We start from the raw sequence: 12258 nt of genomic DNA, 5'->3' as shown, positions 1-12258 counted from the left end.
GCTAAAAGAGGCTCTCTGCCATCAGGTGATTCACTAGTCATCTCCTGGATAGAATGTGCCAGCGCAGGCTTCTGGCTTCAAACCCCACGGACTTCCCTGAGTATATTCTCTGCATGGTCCGGGGGGAGGGGAGACCAGGAAGTACCGACAGGCTGCAAAGCAGGGGGCCCCCCCGAGGTGCCTCTACGGTTAGCGGGTTTCTGCCTGCCACACCACGTCCAGCCCAGCCCGAGAACGGCAGTCCCCCCCACCCTTTCTGGACCAATCCACAAACACACAGGCCGTGAGGCATGAATGTTGCAAATACTGTTCAAAAGCACATTTCTAAGAAAAATAATTAACAGCGGCTGGCGCTAGGCACTTCCCAAGCGTTTCCTTTGAGATGCCCCACTGTCCTCCAGGCGGGTAGCGTCCATGTGCCTTCTGATGGAGGGGGGACCCAGGCTGTGTGAGGCCGAGCCCCTGCGTGGTCTCCAGACGCTGCAGATTCCCAACCCCCCTGGAGCTCTTACTTCTAGAAGCCGCACAGAGGCTGGATGGGGGCTGCCCTCAGCCTAGCATGATGGTATTCACGCAGACCCAAAGAGGAGATGTGTGTGGACACACACACACACACACACACACACACACACACTGTTCCGGAACCCGTGTTACTCGCGGGTCATCATCATGCCCTTCTTCACGCGGTGAAGCAAGCAAAGCTGGCACCTGCCGAGGAGAAATGGGAGAAAGATAACAAGGAGAGCCGAAACACCCAGGCGTGTGTCCCGCGTGGGTTTGTAAGCAACGCGCGTTCCCTTCCCCTGCGCGCGGCGGCCGGGCTTTGCCGCCCGGCTTCTCCAACAACAGCAGACAGCAGTTTGGATCGCTCGTGGCTGTGGTTCCGATGGTAAATTCCTCAGCTTCTGACTTAAGAACGGTCTGAGGAGAAGACGAGTTCTTTTCTGCTTCACCCAGTTCGAAGAGGACGAGCCGGGGGGGTGATGCCGGGCCGGGTGCAGAAATCACTCTGTGATCGTGCCCAGCGGCCCCGCTGAGCAGAGAAGGACACTGAGGCTCCAGAGGAAAGGATTCTGCAGAGGTTTCTCGGGCACCGGGGCTCAGGAAAGGATGGGGAGGCTGCAGGGGGAGGTCGTGAGCAGCACCCTGTCCCTTTCTGTCACAGCATCGGGTGGCAGGAGAGGGACAGAAGATGATCACTCTTTTTTCCAAGTTCTCAGCATCCTGGAACACGTCTCTCAGAAAGGTTGTTCGTGACACTACACGCACACCCCCCCCCCGACACACACACATATATATACACACACCTACATATACACGTGTGCTCATAAGGAACTATACGTAAACACACAGACACCACACACATATACACACACTTTCTTTACATACATACACATCAATGTACATAAACACATATACACACAGACATGCAGACACATGCATACATATTTACACATACACAGATATGCATGCACATACCTATGCATGTATGCACACACATCTACACACGCGTAGACATATATGGACAGACACACATGTATATACAGACCCACAAAAACACACACACGGCACACACAGATAAACACACAAATGTGTACACGCAGACATATGCACACAAACACGTACACCCAGAAACACACACACACGCACGCACACACGTTTTCCCTCCCATCCGCTAACCCCCTTTTTATCATTTTTTGGGTCCTACTTTCCACCGAAATGCCCACACCCACTTCTCCCTCCTCCTTTTTTCTTCAGTCCCGTTATCAAGTCCAACAGGTAGACCTTGTCACAGGTGGAACTCTCAACAGGGTTGACCAGCCGTCTGAGTTCTGGGTTGGCCTAGAACAGGCCATTTCTATACCTGTTTTCTGGAAGAATTATTGACGATGACCCCCTTATCTCTCAACAGTGATCTCAGTTGGTTGACAAATCATATATATATATAAAATCATGATATCATGGCCCCTCTACTTTATTTCTACATTTTTTCCTCCTGCATCCTAATATTGCTAAAATTTGGATTTCAGGATCATTCTTCTGGCTCGGAAAATGACAAGAATGACTCAGCCTCACAGCTCAGCAACCAGTCAGACGCGGGCAAGCAAGGGCTTGGGACTCTGGGCCCCTCCAGTGCTGGGCACACTGCTGTGAAGGTAGGGATGGGCCAGCAGGGGGCAGAGCTCTCTGAGTTTAGTGTGGCAACGTGGGGGGAGTCACAGGGACCCCTGTGTAGGCTCAGTCCACCGGGAACATCGCGAGTCAGGAGAGGAGAAAGGGGCCCTCCACGTGCATGGACCAAGAGTCGGTTCGCTGTGCAAACGCAGCACGGGTCTTCCGTGTAGAGGAGAAACCTGTGAGCTGTGAGCTCGTGGTTGTTTGGGGTCACAGGTCAGCCAGCATGGGCCTGACTTAAAAGACTTCATCAGGCCAGCCTCGAGACAGCCACAGCAGGTCGAAAGGCACACAGGGTTTATACATGCCATCAGACAGGTAGAGGGGAGTTGGGTTTTATGCAGGGGAAGCAGGTCTGAGGGCTTACGTAACGTAAGGCTCAAATCACCTAAGCCAGTCTCCCTTTGGAGAGAAAGATAAAGGGCGGGGTCGCCTTCACAGTAGACTAATAACTATAAGCATTATAGCAGATTCTCGGTTAAATCTTCCCATTATGGCTAATGGTTCACAGAAGGCTCTATCCCCTTTCCAATTAACTGCCTGCTAACGATCACTGGGTTTTGTCGCTAATCATATTTTATCCCAAATAGCTTCTCTAGGGTCACCACTTAATGAGAGCGGAGATGTCTCTTATGAAATATTTGTTAAAAGAGCATAAGAATCAGCGTTTAAAGTAACAGCTCCGGGTCCCTTCTACCGCATATACACAAAAGAGGTTCTCGTGTTCCAAGTGGACGGCAGGCATTTCCGCTTCCCTGTAAATCTCCCTAAACCTCGCTAGAAACCCACTCCCTACGTAGCTGAAATCTTACTAGCAATTCACTCAGATCAACAGCCTTTGAAATTACAGGGCCGTTGATAGGTTTTGCTCATTGCAGGTGGAGGAAGGAGGTGGTTCACATTATCTATACCGTTGTGCACAAGGAGAAATTTTGTTACTATTTCTACCAGCGTAGTTAAGTGTTGCATAGGTCAGATTAGCACTGCCTTCAGCCTCACTGTACTAAGGAAATGTGACGGTTGCCCAGAGGGAGGACAGGTCGATTTCAGTGAAGAGCAGGATTGATGGGCAGTGGATCCGATGGGACTGGTTGTGTATGTGAGAGCCAACATCCCTGCTGGGTTGGTCAGTGCCTGTGAATTCTCAGTTGTTCGACATTCATTATCTCTACCTTAGGAAGATGCTAGAGGGCTTCTCCAAGAAGGAAGCGGGCAAGCTGGGGGGAAGACATCTGTGCCCTATTGGCTTTGTAAGGTCCATTGGAGGCCACTGAGAGAATGTACCAGAATTCCCTGACAACTGTCCAGCCCTATGTAAGGGAAAGGTGTTCTCAATGCAGGCTCCTTGAAGATATATATCAGAGATGAAAAAAATAGGATTCCTGTTCTCAAGAAGCCTGTAGTCTAATTGGGTCACAGCCACCACTAACCCACATAGTGTTTTGAGCAGATAAGAAACATGTACCATAAGGGACTTGAGTAGACATTTCTCCAAAGATAAGGAAATTGCCAGGGTGCCTGGGCTGTCTCAGTCAGTTAAGCGTCTGACTCTTGATTTCAGCTAGGGTCATGATCTCAACGTTCATGGGTTCGAGCCCCACATCAGGCTCTGTGCTGAGAGAGCAGAGCCTGCTTGGGATTCTGTCTCTCCCTCTCTCTTTGCCCGTACCGTGCTCGTGTGCACTCTCTCTCTCCCTCAAATAAACTGGAAAAAAAAATTTTTTAAGAAAAGAAAGAAATTGCCAATAAGCACCTGGAAAGGTGTCGAGTGTCATTGGCCATCAGGGAAATGAAACTCAAATTCACAACAAAATACCACTTCATGCCCACCAAAATGGCTCTAGTGAAAAAACAGTAAATAACAAGTGTTGATGAGGATGAGGAGATTGGAGAGCTCTTACACATGGCTGGTGGCAACATAAAATGGTGCGTCCACTGTGGAAAATAGCTTGGTGGTTCCTCAGAAAATTAAACGTTGAATTGCCCTATGACCCAGAAATCCCTCTCCTTGGGTGTATGTCCAAAAAAATGGAAAATGGGTGTCCCAGCAAAATCTTGTACATGAATATTCATGGCAGCACTATTCACAATATTCAAGAGTCGGAATGAAGTCAAATGTCCATGAGCTGAAGGATGGATAAGCTTGTGGTATATCCAGAGGGATGAAGTCCTGAAAATATGATGCTTAAGTGAAAGAAGCCAGACACAAAAGGCCACATACTGTATGATTCTGGGTGTTGTTTTTTTTTTTAATGTTTATTTATTTTGAGAGAGAATGCGAGAGTGTGGGAGGGGCAGAGAGAGAGAGAGAGAGCAGGGTGGGACAGAGAGAGAATCCCAAGCAGGCTCCACACTGTCAGTACAGAGCCCAACACAGGGCTCGATCCCACAAACCATGAGATCATGACCTGAGCTGAAATCAAGAGTCAAGACGCTTAACCAACTGAACCCCCCCCAGGCACCTCCCCGGTATATGAAATATCCTGAATAGGCAAATCCAGGCAGACAGAAAACAGACGAGTGGTTTCTGGGGACCGCACCAAGGAGAAAATGGGGAGTGACTGCTTAGTGGGTATGGGGTCTCCTGGGGGTGATGAAAACGTTCTGGAACTATATAGTGATGACCTTCACACAACACGGTGAATCGTATACTTGTGAATTGTGGTAGTTACTGGGGCGATTTGTAGGTTACTTGTGTTTTACCACAATACAAAGAAGAGGTTCCTGTTTCTTGGGTGGCCAGCGCCCCCATCAGGGCCAGCAGTGTAGGAAGCAGGACTTCAGTCTCCCCCACCCCCGGGGCAGGGTATGCCGTGGTGCGACCCTTATCAGACTGCCTCAAAATGCTGCCTGACGCCTGCAGGTGAGAGAGAGCACTGTGAGCTGGGACAGGCTTCCCAGGTGAGCCGGGGTGTGAGCCCCCCGGGGAGAATGGGCAGGACTTAGTTAAGCAGGTGCAGGATGGAGTTGCAGACAGCAGGAAATTGCCAGGCAGAGGCGGGGGAGCCCGGTAAGCTTTGGGGTGGGGAGGGGTCCAGCAGTTCAGTGAACTGTCTTGGGCAGGTGGGGGTTTGGGCTTCGTCTCGCAGGGCAGGACCCGCAAACTGATTGTCACGGGGGTGGTTCGTTGTGGGACAGGCCCAGTGGGTGAGCAGGTTTCCCTCAGGATGCCTTCTTGCAGGGGCACCTGGGTGGCTCAGTCCGTTGAGCCTCCAACTCTTGATTTGGTCATGAGCTCACGGTTGGTGAGTTCGAGCCCCACATTGGGCTCTGTACCGCTAGTGTGGAGCCTGCTTGGGATCCTCTCTCTCCATCCCCCTCTCTCTGCCCCTCCCTGGGGCCCCCTCTCTCTCTCTCTCTCAAAATAAATAAATAAACTTAAAAAAAAAAAAGAATGCCTTCTTGCAAAAAACAGTCACGTACTCTTGAGCCACGGGCCGGACCATTCCCTGGGTTTTATATTCACCTCTGCTTTAGAAAGATATGCTCCCCTCCCATTGGCCAATGGTTCGTTTTCTGTTTTCTACCTAGAACCAAAAAAAAAAAAGAAAGAAAAAAAAATGAACTTACGACCTCAGGATGTTCTGGCTTCCAAAAAGTATGAAACTATACAGTTCCATGGAGTCAGAGTTCTGTGAGGACAATAGCCTTTGCCCTCCACTCTCCAGAGAAAATGGTCCAATTTGAGTAACTTCCGGAATGTTCCGAGTCCCTGTACGACAGTGGCCTGGAGAAAAAGTTCCCCACCCCTGACTTACCGGCAAGACCAGGCTTGCAGAGTCCCAGGTCGAGGTGGGAACAGATGCCGGGCTGGAGCAAAGCAGGGCCCAGCTGATTGCAGGAGCCCTGCAGAAATTCTCCCAGTGCAGAAGACTGATTGATTAGTTAATTAGAATGCTAATCGATTAAGGAGAAATGGCGCCACCCAGCACAGGGGAATGCTTGTTCTCATTAGCTATGACTTTCCGAGAGAAGAAGCCACCTTGAGAAAACACCAAAGGGGCTTCGGTGGTGGGACGTGTGGCCTCAGAGACTTGCAAGTTGTAGGCTCCTTCCGATGGGTCACTTTCAGATGTGTGCTTTGTGGTTAAAATGGGGACACTGCCCAGTGGGATCCTGCCTGCCGGCTATTTGGGAGCCCCCTCTTCTGGACACCGCTGGTACTACACTTCCCCTGCACAGTTTGCCCAAAGCCTCAGGATGCTTTTATCGTGACTTCCCGGTTCTCCGTTTCAATCTTCTGTAATAAAGTCAGGGCTTGAAAATTAAGATTTTTTTTTCCAGCTGATCACTGTACGGACTACCTTTTGCAGGTTATAGTCATAATCACAGTGTCCTTTTGAGACCTGTTACTATTTCACTGGTATCTTTCAGCGTCCTTGCATCGGTCCCTGAGAGGAAAACGAAGAACATTTTCCCCAACTTCCAGGGGAAAGTAACAGAGATGTGGCAAAGTAATTGTACCAAGTTCAGAAATTTGTCGTAGCTTCCTAGCCTGTAGCTTTAACTCATTTTGGTGCGTCTGAGTCATGTGCTGCGATGGGTAGCTTCTAGAAGGGCCCCTGTGGGTGGTTAACCCTTCTCACGGTAAGTCAAGAATCATTATTCCAGAAGGTGTCACTTCCTGGCCTTATATCAGTATTTGGGGAAAGTATTGGTGGAAAGGGGACTCTATCTTACTTTTTCACCCAAAGCAGCAAAAATCCACATTGTGGATTTTTGAGGACAGGTTTAATTTCATCCAGGATGATGTTACTTTTCTATTAAGTTTATATATTTATCGAGAGAGAGAGAGAGAGAGAGAGAGAAAACCAGCAGGGGAGGGGCAGAGAGAGAGAAGGAGAAAGAGGATCCAATGCAGGGCTCAAAATCATGAACCTTGAAATCATAACCTGAGCCAAGTCAGACCCACCCAGGAGCCCCCAAAGTGATGTGATTCATAAGTCAATTTACTGAAGCACTTTACTAAACGTGATTTCGGGTACACATTTGAAGGAATTTTCTTATGACCCCATCTCAAGATGAGATCGTATCCTTTCTTTCTTTTATTAAGTTTTTCTAAATTTGATTTTGAGAGAGAGACGAGAGCACGAGCTGGGAAGGGGCAGAGAGAGAAGGGACAGAGAATCCGAAGCAGGCTCCAGGCTCTGAGCTGTCAGCACAGAGCCCGACGTGGGGCTCGAACCCACAAAACGTGAGATTCTGACCTGAGCCAAAGTCGGACGCTTAACTGACTGAGCCACCCAGGCGCCCCGAGATCATATCCTTTCTTAGATCACCTGTTGGTTTTAGCTTAGGGAAGCCTCCTCACCAAAACATAGGCTTACTTACATCTTCCTCTGCGCTGGGAAGGAAATGCTCCTGGAGCCCCTTCCAAGATTCACGACCCTCCTTCTAGAGTGATGCACCTGTCGTAGTTCTGTTGGATAGACACCTTAATGCCCCAGGATCTCTGTGCATGGTGCCTCTGCTGTGTTGTATTTGTGGGATCCGAGGAAGCCCATCAAACAGACCCCCTTCGTGATCCACCCATGACGTCAAGCCACCCCCACCCCCTAAAGCACGTGCCGTTTCTCCACCCCCCTCTGCAGTCCAAGTCCTTGAGCGACAGTAAGAACCGCCACAAAAAGCCCAAGGACCCCAAGCCCAAGGTGAAGAAGCTCAAATATCACCAGTACATCCCCCCAGACCAGAAGGCCGAGAAGTCACCTCCGCCCATGGACTCGGCCTACGCCCGGCTGCTCCAGCAACAACAGCTATTTCTACAGCTCCAAATCCTCAGCCAGCAGGAACAGCACCGGCTCAGCTACCCTGGGATTCACCAAGCTCAGCTCAAGTAAGTCGGGAGAGCCTGGCGGGGGGTGGCGGCGATGGGCAGAGGTCAGCCGGCGAGGGCTTGTGCGAGTCTGAGGCACCTGCCGGGCGGGCACCGGGATGCCCTGTGAGTCCCGGATCGTACCGGGTCCTCGTCAGGTGGGTGTAGAATGGGACTCCGTGGAGAACCTGTGCCCATGTCTTTAGGAACCTGAGGCTGGGAGGAAGCAAAGAAATCAGTGCCCAGGTGAAGGGAACCGGGCCAAGAGAAGGGATTAGCACTCTCAGACTGAATGGTGAAACAGAGAGGAGAAACCATGCGAGAATGGTTTTGTTTTTTTTTTAATAATTGATTTTTTTTTTAAGTTTATCCATTTATTTTTAAGAAAGAGAGAGCAGGGGAGGGGCAGAGAGGAAAGAGAGAGAGAGAGAGAGAGAGAGAGAGAGAGAGAGAGAGAGAGAGAGGATCCCAAGCAGGCTCCACGCTGTCAGCGCAGAGCCCGACATGGGGCTCGAACTGACGATCACGAGATCGTGACCTGAGCCAAAACCGAGAGTCGACGCTTAAGAGACTGAGCCACCCAGGTGCCCCCATAAGAACGGTTGGTTGAATTCACTCAGCCCTTATGCTTTAGGAAGCAACAGCGCTGAGTGACTCAGTGACAGCCCCCAAAGATTGACTCCTGGACCCTGATGGGGGCGTGTGACCTCACTGTGAGTCACTGTTTAAATGGGCATCCCTTTCAACTCTACAGGTGGGATATAGGTTCCCTCACCTGTCTCTGTTCAGCGTCCGATCAGGTTGGCAATGATGCTGAGTGTTGAATACAGTCATGCTTTACAAGGCGTGATGGTGCCCCCACGGGACAGTGAACCTGCTCAACCATAGGTGGACACGTCCTCTCCCCTCGGCCAAAATCTCTACCACTCCCTCCTGTCTCCCCAGAACTCAGCTGGAGCTCACTTGCCACGTGTCATGGAGCCTGTACTCTTGTCTTCCTCACCCAGCCTCTTCTGCCGATTTATTAGTTGCCCGATCCTTGCCGGCAATTAGCTTGTGACCTGATCTCAATGCAAGTTGCCCAATCAGGGTTCCGGCCACCGAGTTCCAATGTGCTGGGGAGGCTTTCCCCACATTGCCAAGCCCCCGCCGGGTGCCCTACCGTTCCACTCAATTCTGGCACTGTCTGCCTAGAGATGGCATCAGATCCCACAGGTTAAGGGCTCAGTTCTACAAGACTTCCCAGCCTCCTCCCCCCATTTCAGATACCAATTGCAAGTCTAGAAGTTGTGGCCTGGGCTTCTGGTTGACCCGGCTATAGGTCAGAGGCTTCCATGACTTCCTCCTTGGGTTCGATTAATTTGCTGGAGTGGCTCACAGAAATCAGAGAAACACCTTATTTACTAGATCATGGGCTTATTGTAAAAGGATAGAACTCAGAAGCAGCCAGAATGAAGAGATGCCTAAGGCAAGGGGTGTGGGAAAGGGTGAGGAACTTCCTGCCCCTTCCACTCCCCCTCGTTCTCCACGTGTTCGCCAACGTGGATGCTCTCTGAACTCCATTCTTTTAGGTTTTATAGAGTCTTCATTACAGGCATGACTGATTAAATCATTGGCCATTGGTGAATGGCTTGACCTTGAGCCCCCATCTTGTCTCCTCAGAGTTCAGGGGGTGGGACTAAAATTCCAACCACAAATCGTAGGGTTGGTTCTCAGGCAATCGGCCCCCACCCTTCGGTGACCTAGGGGCTTTCACAAAGTCGCCTCCTTAACATAACAAGTGGCACCTTTGGGGCTCTTCTCACTTAGAAATTCTAAGGATTTTAGGAGCTCTGTGCCAGAAAGAGGGTAGAGGGCCAAATATGTGATTTCTTATTGTACATCACAGTATCACGCCCCCATATGTGTATCTGGCCATGTTTTAAGGGCCCTTTTTTGTTGTTTGCTTTTCAGGGAACCAAACGAACAGATGGTCAGAAATCCAAACTCCACTTCAGCACCACTGAGCAATACCCCTTTGTCTCCTGTCAAAAACAGCTTTTCTGGACAAACTGGTGTCTCTTCTCTCAAACCAGGCCCCCTCCCATCAAACCTAGATGATCTGAAGGTAGAGGATTTGGTGTGATTTTTTTCTTTTCTTTTTTCTTTTCTTTTCTTTCTCTCTCTCTCTCTCTTTCTCTTTCTTTTTCTCTCTTTCTTTCTTTTTCTCTCTTTTTCTTTCTCTCTCTCTCAACAAATACAACAGATTTTTTTAAGCTTTTATTATTAATCTCTGCACCAAACGTGGGGTTCAAACTCACAACCCCGAGATCAAGAGTCTCATGTTTCACCGACTGAGCCAGCCAGGCACCCCAACAAATACATCAGTAGATTTTTAACACCATTTTTACCAACTGATTTCTTGAGTAAACTAGTGAAAGGGAGAATGTATGGGGGAGACTTAAGTAAGTGACAGAATTTTATTTTATTTTTAAAATGTATTTATTTATTTTGAAAGAGAGACAGAGAGTATGAGTGGAAGAGGGGCAGAGAGAGAGAGGGAGAGAGAGAATCCCAAGCAGGCTCCACACTGTCAGGACAGAGCCCAACGCAGGGCTCAACTCATGAAGCGTGAGACAATGACCTGTGCAACCTCGGGCTACTTTCCTAATTTCTCTACATCGTAGATTGCTTATTTGCACAAATGAGTTATTGTGAGAACCCAGTGGAATCCTATATACATGATAGAGCTTAGCACAGAGAATAGCTGTAAGACTGATGTGACCTTCCAGAACGCTCTTAGAGCTTCGCACGGAGAGGAACTGTAAGATTGATGTGAGCTTCCAGAATGCTCTAAGCCAATGGTCAATTCCATGATGAACTTTTACAGCCTCTGGTGAAATGAAAAAAGTAAGAATCACGTAAAGGGCTTTTCATAAATCTAAGTGTGTTCAACACACCTGATTGATCTTTATTCCAAGTATTTATTTCCTCCCGATGTTTTCAGTGCTGAAGATCCTTTCTGTTAGGGAGCAGTGACAGTAGTGGGTGGAAGGTGGGTGTTTCTAGTAGAGTTTTGTTTCTTTGTATTAAGCAGGGGTATTGTTAAATAAGAATATTAGTCTTAGTTGACAAGGTGAAATGTTGGTAACCCTATGTCCACCGCATAATTGAAAACAATGTACTGTTCTGTGAAATCCCCGAATCTGAGAACCTCTGCTCTGAAATGTCACAGCAACTTGTTAAGTGCTGTGCGTGTGAGAGAGAAAGCCATTTGCTCCGAATCGCAGACCTCACGGAGGCCACAGAGGATCAAATGACCTTGGGCTTTGAGTTGAACCTGGCGCGTTTCAGAGCAGTGCTCAGAACGGGCATATTCATATATATTCAGCCATCCGGTGTTAGCAAAAGAACTAAAGAAGGTGGTTGAAGTGCCTTCCATTCCTGTAACGTGTGAGCACACCTTCTCCCCCCAGTGCCTCACTCCATTTTCTGTGGTTACACCTGTTCGCCTGGTTTCTGCCCCTGTGTTACTCTCTACCCTCCCCCAAGGACCTTATCAGTTTTCCCCAAAACATCAGATTCCTATAGGTCCCCAGGGCCTTCACCATACCAGTCTTTCTCAGTCCCTGTTTGTCTCCCTCATCCCCCTTCTCAGCCTTTGGTCATTATCTGCTCTGGGGGAGAGGTAGGGTTGGGATTATTTCGAATGAAAGAAAATTAATTCTATGGCTGCCAAGGGCCAACACCAGTCACTTGATATCAATCGCTCCTCTGTCTCTTCCACTTGGAATAAAAAATGCTTAGGCTTCACTGAGATTGTTTTAATTTTGCATCCATAAACCTGGAGGAGGATGCCAAGCTTGTGACAATGCCCCCTCCCCCCCCCCGCCGAGCAGTGGGTCACCCACCCTTCACTCCCCACATCATAAATCCATGGAGGTAAAAGTAGGTCCTGTCACCTAGAAAACAATATACTCAATGCAGTAAGCCAGGCACAAAGGGACAACTTTTCTACGAGTCTGCTTTATAGCAGGTGCCTGGAGAAGACAAATTCATAGCGACAGAAAGTCCAATGGCGACTACCAGGGGCTGGGGAGAGGAGTATGCAGAGTTGGTGTCTAATAGATACATAGGTTCTGTTTGCGATGAGGACAAAGTTCTGGAGATGGATAGTGGTGATATTTGCACAACAGCATGAGTGTACTGACCCCAACTGAACTTCATACTTAAAGGTGATTAAATGCTAAAAATGTATGCTGTACATCTTTAACCACAATAAAAATGAT

At 48.9% G+C, this 12258-nt stretch overlaps 1 protein-coding gene across 5 annotated transcripts in view; it reads left to right on the top strand.

Moving 5' to 3' along the window:
• Positions 1–12258, top strand: part of MYOCD (myocardin) — a 112970-nt gene that overhangs the window by 75532 nt on the left and 25180 nt on the right. For all 5 annotated transcript variants that reach the window (XM_019413404.2, XM_019413405.2, XM_019413403.2 and 2 more), the window contains 3 exons: positions 2031–2156; positions 7767–8011; positions 9944–10097. In XM_019413404.2, coding sequence (XP_019268949.1) covers positions 2031–2156; positions 7767–8011; positions 9944–10097 — 525 coding nt within the window. The remainder of the gene's footprint in view (positions 1–2030; positions 2157–7766; positions 8012–9943; positions 10098–12258) is intronic.

Source organism: Panthera pardus, unplaced genomic scaffold (genome assembly GCF_024362965.1).
Source record: "Panthera pardus isolate Hobbes unplaced genomic scaffold, ASM2436296v1 HiC_scaffold_3, whole genome shotgun sequence".
NCBI classification, from domain to species: domain Eukaryota; kingdom Metazoa; phylum Chordata; class Mammalia; order Carnivora; family Felidae; genus Panthera; species Panthera pardus.
The sequence above is the reverse complement of the archived record's forward strand: the minus strand, read 5'-3'. Positions and strand labels throughout refer to the sequence as shown.